General features: G+C 43.8%; 1 protein-coding gene across 1 annotated transcript in view; it reads left to right on the forward strand.

Annotated features, from left to right (window-relative positions):
- The first annotated feature begins 379 nt into the window (after window positions 1-379).
- LOC104629208 (ethanolaminephosphotransferase 1) overlaps window positions 380-13,558 on the forward strand; it is a 61,189-nt gene continuing 48,010 nt past the window's right edge. The window contains exons 1-2 of the mRNA XM_075744142.1: window positions 380-421; window positions 779-1,329. Of these exons, the coding sequence (XP_075600257.1) occupies window positions 1,279-1,329 (51 nt within the window). The 5' untranslated portion in view covers window positions 380-421; window positions 779-1,278. The remainder of the gene's footprint in view (window positions 422-778; window positions 1,330-13,558) is intronic.

Raw genomic sequence — 13,558 nt, forward strand, 5'->3', positions numbered from 1 at the left:
ACAATGAGAGGTGAAGGGGATCCCAAATCAAAATCCAGGGTATGAACACTTAAAATTAGAGTTGGCTCCTGAAAAATATGAGCTCCAACTACTTTACCTTTCCTAACTGGAATTGAGCTTTAACTCAGTAACCTGAAGTCAAGTGCTACAGTTCTGGGTTGTTTTCCAGAGCATAAGTTCAGATGCTGCTGCTGGAAGCAGAATGTAGGTGTAAGCACATCTCAAGTGATTAATGTGTAATTAATAATAGAGAACAAGAACTATTGTATTCAGTTTGCACTTAGTGATTTTAACTTGTATATAATTCCTATTAAACCTGCACAGTTTGTAAAATAACATTGGCTCTCACAATGCATTAGGTGCCTCATGGGGTGTGATTAATGGATTTTAATTGATTTCCTTTCTGGATGGATTCCATTTAGTGAATAAGATCTCAGCCCCTGATGTGTATGATTTCAACTCTCCCTCTAATAGGGTACAGCAAAGATAACACAAGGTGTAATGCCATATGCTTAAATGCATTTGCAGCTGAAATGGTACTCCTGATGTTTTCTGGTCTTTTGCCTACACCAGTGCCTTGCTTCCCTGGACATCAGAAGGTGCAGAACGTACCTCAGGCTGATGTGGTTATGAAGGGCTCTGGTGCAGGTGTTTTAATAGAGATGCAATATGCACATTATTGCTGGAAGGGAATGCCAATAAAATCTTTAATCCTCAGTGTCACCTGTTTCTAAAACACGTTACTTGAATAACATTGTTTTGTATACTGTCTTCACAGGCACATCGTCACACAAACCATAAACACACCATCTTTAATACACCTTTAACCAGAAAAATAGTTTTGGGGCCTGATACTGCGACGTTACTTGGATTACGGCTCGCTGCGACCACGGGAGGCTGCTGCAGACTCTCCCCAGTACCGAGAACCATGAGGAAATTAAAGGTGTATGAAAGACGCTAACGGCAGGCCGGCACTGTGGCCGGAGGAACGTACTGGGGCCACGGGGAAACGCCTGGTCCCACGGGCGTGGGCGGGCGTGAGCCGCCCGGCAAGAGACCACCGCCGGCGGGCACCCATCCCCGCGGGCCACCCCCGGCCCCACGCACCCCGCCGCGCCGGGACGCGAGTGCCCCCGCGGATGCCCGGCAGCGGGGGGCAGGCCCCAGCCCGAGGGGCGCGGCCGGGGAGCCGCCCTCCGCCCGCCCCGGCCCCGCCGCCTGCCTCCCTCCCTCGCTCCCTCCCTCGCCTCCCCTCCCGGCGCGGAGCACGGCGGGGCGATGTGGCGGTATGTCAGCGGCCGGCAGCTGGACGGCTTCCGCCAGTACAAGGTAAGGGCCGGGTAGTCCCGCTGCCGGGGTGGGGGGCAGCGGCGTGCGGCCGCCTGGGCACGGCGGTCCCTGCAGGGGCCGGTCCTCCCGGTTCGGCGTGTCTGGGCTCCTGAGGGCTCCGGGCTTGCGGGCGCTGTTCGCTCCGCTCCGTGGCGGCTGAGCGCCCGGCCCTGCTCTGTCTGCGGCCCCGGCTGGCTCGGCCATCCCTCCGGGCTCTTACCTGTGCCCCTCGGTCAGCGGGCAGCCGCACGCAGGGCGGCCTGTGCCTGGCCCCGGGTCTCGCTCAAACCCAGTGAGTGTGAGGATAGCGACTGGGTGTTTGCGAAGTGGCAGGTCTCGGTGGGAACAAAGTTAACCGGGTTCTGAGCGAGTAGCAACGTCTTTAAAAGCCCCACGCGTTTTAAAGAAGCACGGGTTAGGAGTAATTTTGTATTTTGGTAAGAGAGCGCGTATTGGTGGTGCTTGTCTGGCTCTGTGCAAATTCTTTGTACACAGCAATGCTTTGCCTTTGAGAAATAAATAAGAAAGTCAGGAAAAAAGCTTACTTTAAATAACTTGAACTAAACCTTGTGTTTGCAAATAACAAGCCTGCAGAATTCAAATGAAGGGGTGGATATTAGATATTTTGATTTGCCAACATTACGTTGCAGATTTCTGAGATACCTGGGGTTTGTTCCCAGGACATTGCAGGTGTGTTGCAGGGAATTATCCAAATTTGCTTTAGTTGAGGTGCAGGTGTCTGAGATGGGCTGTGCCACCCTGTTCACACACCCTCAGCCTGCTCCCTGTTAAAAGCACGGAGGGCACACCAGCTTCCACCAGCACAACGCCCAACCTTTTATTTTATGTTCAGTTTCCCAAAGCAGCCCCTGCCCTGTGCTCTTCACACTTCTTGCCTTCTCGCTTTTACCACCTGGCCCCCAACCAGGGCACTCTGCTTCTCCTAGCTCCTACCAAGCCCTTCGCTTTCCCAGACAGGCAGTTCTGCCTGCTCACTGCAGGGCATCTGATGGTGGAGTAACTGTGGTTACAAGAGCCTTCAAGTCGCTTACTAGGGACTTGTTATGCACAGCAGCTTGTTAAAACGTACCAACCTGTTTGTGTGTCTCCAGTGTAAGTGGGATAAACCATGCTGCAAGCTGTGTCTGGCCACTGGGTGTATGTTGCACAGGTCTGTGCTTGAACAGTGGAGCCGGAGTCTTGACTGAGATCACCGGAGGAAAAATAAAAAGCTATTTTTAGCATTATCAGACATTACTTAAGTAACTTTGCTAAATTATTTGAGTTTGTAGTACAAATACAAGGAACGCTTGCATTACATTCTTCCTTATCACTTGAATGAAAGTAGCTGTAAACAAATGCAGATGGGGAAGAATCAAAATAAGATTTTTCTAAAACTTGTAATCATTGTGTCCTACTTACGAATTACAGGGCAAATGATTACCAAAAGACAGAATCACATATCAAAATGCTTCAGTTGTGTATATTGAAATTACTTTGGTTTCTTGGAAGCATCACAAAGGCCAGAAAATATGCCGGGTAGTTTTCTTAACTATAGAAATCAGCCAACATGCTGGAGAAGTATCTGTTCAACTATGTTCTGGAAAACTATGGTAAGTACAGGTTTTAGAAAGGTGAAATCAAATAGTCAGCTCTGAGGTGAGTCTGGACCGGAACATCCTGGAAATAAATAAATAAATCCAACTGACACAGGTTACACCCAGAGAAATGTAGCTGTGTGAGGTCAGTGCTGCCAAGCTGGTGGGGTATCTGCATCGTCTACCTGATGCTCCAGGTTGCAGGAGGACAAGGCAGGTGATGGCAGCTCTGCACATTCCTGAAGTGCTGCTCACAATGTGTTGAAGTCCTCCAAAAATGCAAAGGAAGTGCAGCAAGGAGACGCTAATCACTGCCACCATCTCCTCCCCGCCTCCTCACCTCACCCTCCCATGCCCAGGGCTGCTACCACAACCACAGCTTTGTTCTCACCACCTCCTAGGCCTGAGACGTGCTCTTCAACCTCCTATTGCCCTGTGGCTGCCATCTCCTCTGTTCTCCTATTCAGCCTAGGGCCTCACCTCATCCTGCTTCTCCAGCTTCCCAGCCCTGCTGAGGAGATTCCTGCTGCCTTTGCTGCCTAGTCAGCAGGACTGGTGCTAAACTCAGGTTACTGTGCCCAGCAGACACAAAGCACCTCTTTCTACAGTCACCTGGATATCTCTGGAGTGTGTTTCCTGGTGGACCCAGCTCTAGTGTACAGTGGGGGGATACAGGAGTTGGCCCTGTGAAAACCTAGATAATCTCTGGAAGGATTTATGAGCACATGTTCGATATTGTGCTGAAACAATGTATTGCTTCCAGACCTGAAGTGTGCCTAGGAAACTAGGTGGGGGCATCCATCTCTCTATTGTACATTACATTGCAGCATTATATTTACACTAGTGTCAGCAGCTAAATATGCTCCATACTTTGCACAACTTCTCTGCAGAAAACTGGGAGCTGATCATAACACAGTTTAAAAGAGTAATTTGTGTAATCAACTCCATTTCATAAAGGTAAATTTTGCCTGAAAAAAAAAATACTGCTCAGTTTTCAAAATTTTCACAGAGCTGAACTCATTTCTCTGCTATGAATGCCGCAATTGTATGTCTCAGCCACTTTCTGTCTCCTGTTCACAGTTGGAGGAGGGCCTTGGCAACAAAACTGGCGCAGCTCTGTGCAGAGGGAATGGCAGACCTAATGAATGCAAAGACTTCAGCACCCTTTAGCATCCTCAGGTGCATGTACGTTATGCTTTTGAAGCAAGTTTTCCCTAATTACTAAGCTTTGGTTTATAACAGAGTGAACCCAGAGCACACAAAACACATTCCCTTTGAATGAACCTAAACCAGATGTACTAGGAACGCACAAGTACACCCAAAACATTCAGTCCGTGGTATCATACTGGAACCAGTTCAGCATAAAACCTCCTGACACCCTTATAGCATGGTCATTGGATCCTTAGGGTTAGCTATTTCACTTTACAAATCTATTCCCATTCGTTTTGCATGTTAATGGAGATTCGGAGATTCAATTTTCCTTTTTCTGCTCAAAAGCACACTGAGAACAGGTGGGGGTGTGTCGATGAGACACTTTAGATGCAACCCTGGGTATTGCTGCTGTGATATTTCTGCCTTCTTGCCTGTGGGGCACGTGGGCAGGTAGTGGTTTCAGGAGGGTGTCGTGCTCAGGTGATTTGCTGCAGCTGTAGAGCAGAAGCAGCTGATACTTGGATTTTTTGCTGTTCCTTAAGGTCTGGAGTGACACAGCCAAAATGCTACAACCAACTGCAGTTTTAGGGCTTGAATTATGTCGTTCCTACTTCTATGTTCCTGTTATCAGTATTTTGCAGCTCTGGAGGAGCACCCATGGAATTACACCGCTGCCTTTTTTCCACCTGTTTGGGTTTCTGTTGTAAACATGCAGCTCAGAGGAAGCCAGGTGATGAGTACAAACAAAAGCAGAATTTGGTTCTTTATTTTTGTCCTCCTCCTCTTGCCAGAATGCAATAACAGTAATGATGAGCTCTTGTTGCCATTGCCTCTTTTCATCACTGTGATCTTGGGATTTCCCTTGCAAGTCTGCCTTGAATCAGCTTTTCTACAGCACCCATGTGCTGAGGTTTTCCAAGCCAGAAAACTTCGACACCTTATTCTCTTTCAGAATAAAAGAGATCTGAGGACACACTATAGAGGCTTGACTCAAAGAATAGGCCTTAGAAAAGAAGATTTAAAAAAATCAGAGATAACATTAAAAATTAAAGTCTAAGATTCTGCATTTTCATCTTGGTATGTCCACACTGTTTCTATCCTCGGAGCTGTTTTTTAGAGGGTAACATCCTGTGCGGAGAAGGGCAGGCCAGTAAATGAGGTATGCGTGATTTCATATCAGTGAGACTTCTGATGCTGTCCTACATTCTCGTAAGTAAAGTAGGTAGGTAGAGGTAAGTAAGATGAAATCAGTGTAAAATGGAAACACATTACTCTAAAGAGTAATTTTAAGTTCTCTGTCAAAGTAGCAGTTTCTGTCAAATGGAATCCTGCCTACAGAGCTGTCCCTCTGTCCTGGCTTCATTGCAGTTCAATACTTTCATTAATTAACGGAAGGCAGATTACTCTTCTAAAATTTTCATGCGACACTTGCTTTGAAGAATAGGCTTGTTATTTAAAATGTTTTTGAAAAAGGAATATAGTGGCCAGAAATCAATACGAAGAAATTCAGTAAACAAGGTACAATGCTTAGGAGAAAGAAAATCAGCATTTCAAATATAAAATAAGAGACAACAGAGTGCAGAAAAGATACCTGGGGATCAGTGTGTCAGCAGTGTTGTGGCTGTTGTAATAAAGAGAGAAAAAAGTTCCTAAGTGTGAAGTGTCATAGATATGTCAAAGGGTTACATATACTGCTGTAGCTGATGTACTGATCAGGTATAAGCTGGAATAACATGTCCTGCTTGCCTTGGCACACAGTTTACAGTCTACAAAGTGGCCTTAGGAATATTAAGAGGCTTAGAAAAGATGAACTGTGAGAAACAGTCTGAGTACTGCGGGAGTAAGAGCATAGCAGCCAGTTAGTCTTCACGCATGCCCTTTTAAAGAAAGCCAATACGTAAGTTTTGGCTGTGCAAAGAGAAATTTAAGGCGGGTGCTATGGCAGCCTTGTGTCGATAAGGGTAGCTGAGTGCTGGAACAGGTGGGGGGGGGGATTGTGCAATTGTTTTATCGGTCTTGAGAAATGTTTCAATTTCTCTCAGGGAGGATCTAAAAATCTAGTGTTGAGTGTTAAGAAACGGTTGTTTACACCTTTCTTAGCAAAGTTTTGGATAACGTGTTCTATTTTAATCTGCCGACATGGTCATTTATCACAAGCAATTGAAAGCCAGTGGCGTGTTACCTCATGGTAACTTGATCTGCTGCCTGAACATCTGCTAAACGTGATCCTGCATTAGGTGAACGCGCTGGACTAGAAGACCTCTCAAGTTACATCCCAGCCCTCATTTTGGTATGTTAGAGAAACAAGATTTGACATAATGATGATCTCATTTCAAGGCTTGATTGTTTCTCTCATACTGACTTATACCAAAAGAGCAAAGTGTGTTGAGCATAATCTAGTGAATTGCTTTCTGGAAGTTCAGGATCACTGCAGTGTGGAAGACTAGAAAACCGGATTTCTGTTGAGTGTTTGTGCATTTCCAAGGCGACCTGCCTAACTGTGAGATTTGGAAACATAGTGGATTTTGCTCACATCATCTGAATATGAGTTTTGCTTTCAACTCCAGTAGCACAAGTATTTTACAAAATTTTGAAAATTCAGGTCAGGAGACTTTCATTTGCATATTTATCTGTAGGTGATTTTCCCCCTCTACTCTGATCTCATGAGACCCCACCTGGAGTACTGCATCCAGCTCTGGGGGCCCCAGTACAGGAGAGACATGGGGCTGTTGGAGCGAGTCCAGAGGAGGCCATGAAGATGATCAGAGGGCTGGAGCACCTCTCCTGTGAGGACAGGCTGAGAGAGTTGGGGTTGTTCAGCCTGGAGAAGAGAAGGCTCCAGGGAGACCTAATTGCAGCCTTCCAGTGCCTAAAGGAGGCTTGTAAGAAAGATGGGGACAGACCTTTTAGTAGGGCCTGTAGCAATAGAGCAAGGTGTAACGGTTTTAAACTGCTAGAGGGTAGATTCAGACTAGATATAAGGAAGAAACTTTTTACAATCAGGGTGGTGAAACATTGGGCAAGGTTGCCTAGAGAGCTGGTAGATGCCCCATCCCTGGAAGCCTTCAAGGACATGTTGGACGGGGCTTTGAGCAACCTGATCTAGTTGAAGATGTCCGTGCTCGTTGCAGGGGGTTGGACTAGATGACCTTTAAAGGTCTCTTCGAACCCAAACTATTCTGTGATTGTGCATGGGCAATTTGAATCGTGGAATCATTCAGGTTGGAAAAAACCCTTAAGATAATTGAGTCCAACCATAAACTGGTATATGTTGAGTACAGTGTTTTTATATATTGTTTTTGCAGATAGTATTTTTTTCCTAAATTTTATTTCCAAATATTATTTAAAGGCAATTATCATCAGTTTTATCTGCTGTAGTCAGTTTTTTAAAACTGCTTCAGTTTAATAAAGCCCTTGAATATTTGAGGCAGTGAAAAACTAACATTTTCCACCTTCCATAAAACTGGTGAGTCAACAGCGACTATTCTACAAATAAAATCTTGCAGTCTTCTTCATATCACTTTGATTGATTGGCAGACTTGGGGTGTAATTAAAAGTTGTTGAATAATATGTGAAATAAATCACTCATTGCCCTTACATTTTCTGTCACTGTGTTCACTGTAAAGAGATGTGGGCCAACTGAATTACATAATGCTGAAAGACCATCTTCATGTGCACACCATTTCTTATTCCTCATCCTGTTGTAATGGTAGCTGACGTAATCTAGCATTTCAAGAGCTCTAATCATTATTTTCTTTCCATACGTAGTATGCTAATGTGCCGACAACATGATGAAATCACATCATAGAGATGTTGCATTTGATATTACGTGCTGCAGGACTTTCTTCCCAATGATGGTGTAATTGTACATATTTTTGAGGGCCACATCATGCCAGTGAATTTACAAAAGTGATCATTAGATCACTTTTGGGACAAATACGCTGAATATAGAGAGTTGCATGCCTTGTTGAGTCTCATAAAAGTGCAAATACCAACCACATAATTTCAATTTTATTGCTTTATCAGGAGGTGTTCATGTTCTGAAATGCTTACTGGATTTTTATGTGTAGGATAAGCATATATACACATTTATGTATTCGTATGTATTTACTTTTGTTTATTCATCTGTGTTTTAATAGAAGCCTGATTGCAAAGATGTATCTGTGATTTGGATGTGGATTATTTGTTATAAATCTAGGGGAACCATTCTTAAAAGTGTTGTTTTGTAGAGGGAGGAATTTGGGTTTTGCATCTTTCTATGAAATATCTCTCATGTGTCAGGATATTAGAAACGTATAGCATATGTGGTACAGAACCCCCGCTTAGCATCTCTTATGAAAACTGCAACCCACTTTTAATCTCTCTGGCCTTTTGGGCCTACAATGGTTTCTTGGGTTCCCAGAGATTTAGGTGCATGCGCTGGCAGAGGTCCATCTGCATGGGAATTCGGTCTACCGTTTGATCTTTAAAGGGTTGCTGGCACCTCCAAAAACATACGTTTGTACATGCACACAAATAAATGTGGCGCAGAATCCTACTGTCTTTTCCTTTACCAACTGTAGAAGACCAGTCAGCACAAAAAATACATAGAAATCAACTTCCTTGCCATGCTAGAGCTTCTTTGAATAGGGAGGGTTATGGATCTTTTTGTGCAGTTCCTTGAGAGTGTGCAGGCCTTGTTCTTAGCAGGATTTGTACTTTTACCAGTCTGGGCCATCCTCTAACTTTGTCCCTTTACAGCAAGAAATGTGCATCTGCCTTCTGCTATCCCTTGCTCAATATTTAATTGTGTTTCTGTGTTCTTTTCCATCATTTTGACTTCATTGTTAAGTGTTTCAATGTGTCCCACTAAACAAAGCCTTTTCCTGAAGACAAATTAAACACCATCCTTAACATAATTACTGTTGATTGAAAAACAATTGCTGACTTCCAATGTTATCCCCTCTCCACCTTTCCCTGGTGTGAGTGCTTACAGTCCTGTCAGTAAAGAATCACGTCTATCTAGTCTTACACAGTGAGCGAGAACCTCACCATTGGGGCCTGCACATTATGACTTCTTGCCCCGAAATGTGCTTCTCTCTCCATCGTAGTATGGCTCTGATGTCTTGCATAGATCCCACGTTTCAAGCGTAGCTGGTCAGCAGATCTGCGATTCATCATCCCTTTACTCCTGGCAAATGAGATTATGGTAGGCAGGAAGCTGAACATGAGCCCTCAGTGTGCATTGGTGGCAAAAGTCAACAGCATCCTGGGTTGTATTAACAGTAGCACAGCCCATTAAGTAAGGGGGAAATAATTATACCCCTTTACTAGGCCACATCTAGAATACTGTGTCCAGTTTTGGGTCCCCAATACAAGAAAGATATCAATGAACTGGAGCAAGTTCGGCAGAGGCCACCAGGGTAGCTGGGGCTAGAGCACTTGTCCTATGAGGAGAGGCTGAGGGACTGGGTCTTGTCTGGCCTGGACATGAGACATCTTCAGGGGGCACCTAGCAGCAGCCCCCCAGTACCTATGGGAAAGTCCTTGAGAAAATGGAGCCGGGCTCTTTGTAGTGGTGCATGGTGGGAAAACAGCAGACAACAGGCACAAGCTGAAACAAGACATCTTCACACTGAATATAAGGAGAAAATTTTCCTCAAGAACACAGTGAGGCCGTGGTACAGGTTGCCCAGGTAGGTTGTGCAGTCCCCATCCTTGGCGTGCTTCAAGACTCAACTGGATAAAGCACCAAGCACCTGGTTTGGGCTCCTGGCTGAGCCTACTTTGAGAAGGAGGTAGGTCCCTTCTGACCTGCATTATTCTGTGTCCTAACCCATGAGTCTGTGATCTTGAGATGACAACACTGCTTTGCAAGCAAGGGCCCGTGCCACTGCCAGACACAACTCTCAGAGAGCAGCCTATCCTGACCCACAATTCCATGTGCCCCATGACCTCATGGACATACATGAGGTTGTATGTACGTATATATTGCTCATACATACCTCTCTCCAGTAAGTGACAGGATGTGGCTTGTGGCCTAATGTGTGTGTCAGGATTCCTGAAAATGGGGAGGTCTGAATGATAAGTATACCTTTACATAGAAGCATCCCTAGACAGCAGATTACATAATAACACTTGCTGATGACTTAGTAATAACGAGAATTGTTGAGTTGCCCAAACCATGACATTGGGTTTTGAGTATTTTACTAGGAATAGTTTAAGATGGAAGGGAAGTTTAACCATGATTCCCAGTCATAGGTATGCGCGGGCTAATGGAACTGAAGGGGGCAAAGTCAGGGCGGGAGAGAACCGCTCAGGAGCCCAACTCGGGCAGCCTCTTCCCTCACAGTGCAGCTACACCCAGCCCTACTACAGACAGCACAACTGTCAGGTAATAGTCTGCAACCTCAGACCCCCAAAGAGACGAGCATTTGCATCTGAGGATGCAATTACAAGCCCACTGCCACCTACTCTTTTCCAGGCTAAATTACAAACCCTCTTCTTTAGTTTCTACTCGTGTGTTTTATGCTTCAGCCCTAGATGTCTTAAGGGCTTTTAACTCCTGGGCTTAGGTATCGGTGACCTAATAAAAATAAATAAATACATGGATGGAGGGAAAAGACAGCATAGTCCAAATTATTTAAGCAATAGGAGATACAAAATCCAAGCCATTATTTATGAATAATTAACTAAATGATGATACAATGTAATTTTATTTCTAGAAATAACAGGAGGGTGTTTTGGAATACATCAGCACTTTTAAACTGCTGAACATTTGGAATTCATTTGACATCCACAATGTTGTATAGATCTGTTGCTGTTTATAGTGTGCTTCTTTCCCTTTGTGAAGTTTTTGTTTAAACCCAAGACTGTGTCTCATAACATCTACAAACCTGTAAAAACGTATATAAAGTAGAATTAAAACCCACGTGTTTAAGGTATTCTAGAAATCTGAAAGGTGGATTGAAAACTGTTACCATATGTGTCAGTATTTTAGTATTTTCTTTAATTTTTATGTAGTTCCAGAAGTGTAAGATACCCCAGAAGGAAAGTTCATGTTGCATAAGTATGAAATAACTTCCCCAGAAGGAAGACGTCCTACCAAGCTCTCTTAAATAGCAACTGGTTCATGCCCTGGATTGGGAGAGTCATTTTGCAGCCTTCAAAACCACAGAAAACTCATCTAATACAAAAAAGAATATTCCTCACCTGATCTATTGTCATTCCTCCTATCCCCTTTCCTGTCAGTTACAAAACACAGGCATTGTGAAATTGTATAATCAGATAAAAGAAGCCGTAGGAAGGTGTTGGTAGCTGTCAGGGTGTTGTGATGGCCGGGAGCGGTGAGGACGCAGAGGCTTGGCCTGTCCTACTGGCAGAGGCTCAGCCGAAATCTCCCAGGGACCAGGGCTGGGACCCAGCTGCTGCCCTCAGCACCCAAGAGCCGCTGCCTGTGGGCACCCAAGGAAGGGGCTGCCCATCCTGCACTGGCCCTGGGAGGGATAGCTGCGTCCTACATGGTAGACAGTAAAATCTCATCACTTGCTTAAATCTTTGTAATTTTATTTCGAATATATGCTGTGGAACATCAGTTTTTCAAAGCTTTTCGATCAGCAGATCCCTCAAAATTTTCCATCTGAGATGTAGGTCCCCGTGTATAAGTATAGGCCAAATGACGACAAGCTCACATTTATATGTGCTGGAGAAGTGATCAGTCGACGTCCAGGTGGCATTGTAGAAATAGAGCATCATGCAAATATTGTGGAAAACCACTCTGCGGAGTCATTATTTTGAACAGATCACTTGTTTAAAGACCATCATTTTGCTTATTTTGAATTTGATGGATTGAGTCAGCTCGTTTAGGCTGTCTTCTATTATCTTCATGAAAAGTTAGTTTAGGAGGAGGAGAAAATTATTTGTTCCTCCCATTTTCATTCATTTTGAGTGGATGTAGATGACTACAGGTTCAAAACTCGTGTAAAACTTTGATAACACTTTAAATGTTTGATAACACTTTGAAACAGTTTTAAACTGAGAGAACAAGATAATTTATGTGGAATAAGGTGGTGGTGGGGAATTACTGCATTTTAGTTACTCTCGTTTTAGTGCTTCCACCACAGAAAATATGAAGTACCTTATACTTCTACATTTAGACAGAGGTTCGTCAAATATTCATTATGAGGTAATGACATGCACAGGTACAACTGCTGTGGTGCATCTTGAGACAGACACTTGGTTAACTCGTAGTAATTTCTTTATGTGTTCTCACCCTTTTCCATCAGTTGCTCTTTTGCCAGGTATTGCTCACTAATAGATTTTTTTTTTTTTTTTTTTTTTTTTTGCATGGGTAACACAAACACAATGAACACTTGACTTAAGAGGAGGTTCCCCAAGCCTGCGGGACCATTGAGTTGTTAGAACATCAGCACGTACATACAGCTGGGGCTCTTCCATACCTGTGCCTGACCTGGCTGAATTTGCTTGCAGGAAAAGGGCAGGTATCACAATATTTACATTCTTCATCTAAGTCCTTACGTCATCATTAGGTGGTTCTCATCCTTCCCATGTGGGAACAGCTAATGTATTCTTCCATAACAGGCATGAAATATTAGAGGGACAACAGAACCATATATTCAATATACTGCAACCTAAACCGTGATTACTATCTGATACATAGTTGGTTTAAACATTACTTTGTCTGGGAAAGCAGTTTTTCAGCCTTTACGTTCTTAACAGAATTCTCTATTTCCTTTTGTTAAAGTGAACTCAAGTATAAAGTTGAGCTAATGTGGGCAGACTTTATTCGAATAAACTGGTACTGGTATTGCTTATACTTAAATTGTCTATATAAATATGACATTTCTAGGAACACTGTGGCTGTATCCTTTGCTAGATACTCTTAGGGTGAGTCACAGCCCATCTGTGCCTCAGTCTTCCAGCGTATACAATGGGGATAATAATCCTGTGCTGATTCATGAAGTTCTAGCAAATTTTAATGAACAAATGAATTAACTGATTTCTGGAATGTGGAGTGCTGCAAATTTGTTGCTACTAATATGAAACTAAAACCTACAGGGTAATTTTGATGCCAGCAATTCAAATGTAAACAATTCACAACAGTTTTACTCTACATCTCTGAATGTGTATGACTGTATGTCACAGTATGGTGCTACCTGAAATATGACAATTTAAATACAGGAAAGGAATAGTCTGTTAACATAAGGACCAGCTTGAGTTAAAATAACTATCTGCAGGCAGTTAATATAACTACATTTCTTGCAACTTACTTTCTCTCCTGACTCGGAAGTTTGTGTGGACATGCTTTATATTCCTCTTTTCATTCCAGAATTTTATTCTTGGGATACCTCCACAGTGCAAGGCTGGAGAGGGCCAGGGGGCCCTGTGACGATCCAGCTGTCTGCTCTGATTAACGGGTAGCTCACTCCTTGGTTCTTTTTTCTTTCCCAGAAGGTCTCTCCAAGACAAAAGCTAGGCTT

The sequence above is a fragment of the Balearica regulorum genome, chromosome 2, assembly GCF_011004875.1.
Source record: "Balearica regulorum gibbericeps isolate bBalReg1 chromosome 2, bBalReg1.pri, whole genome shotgun sequence".
Classification (NCBI taxonomy): domain Eukaryota; kingdom Metazoa; phylum Chordata; class Aves; order Gruiformes; family Gruidae; genus Balearica; species Balearica regulorum.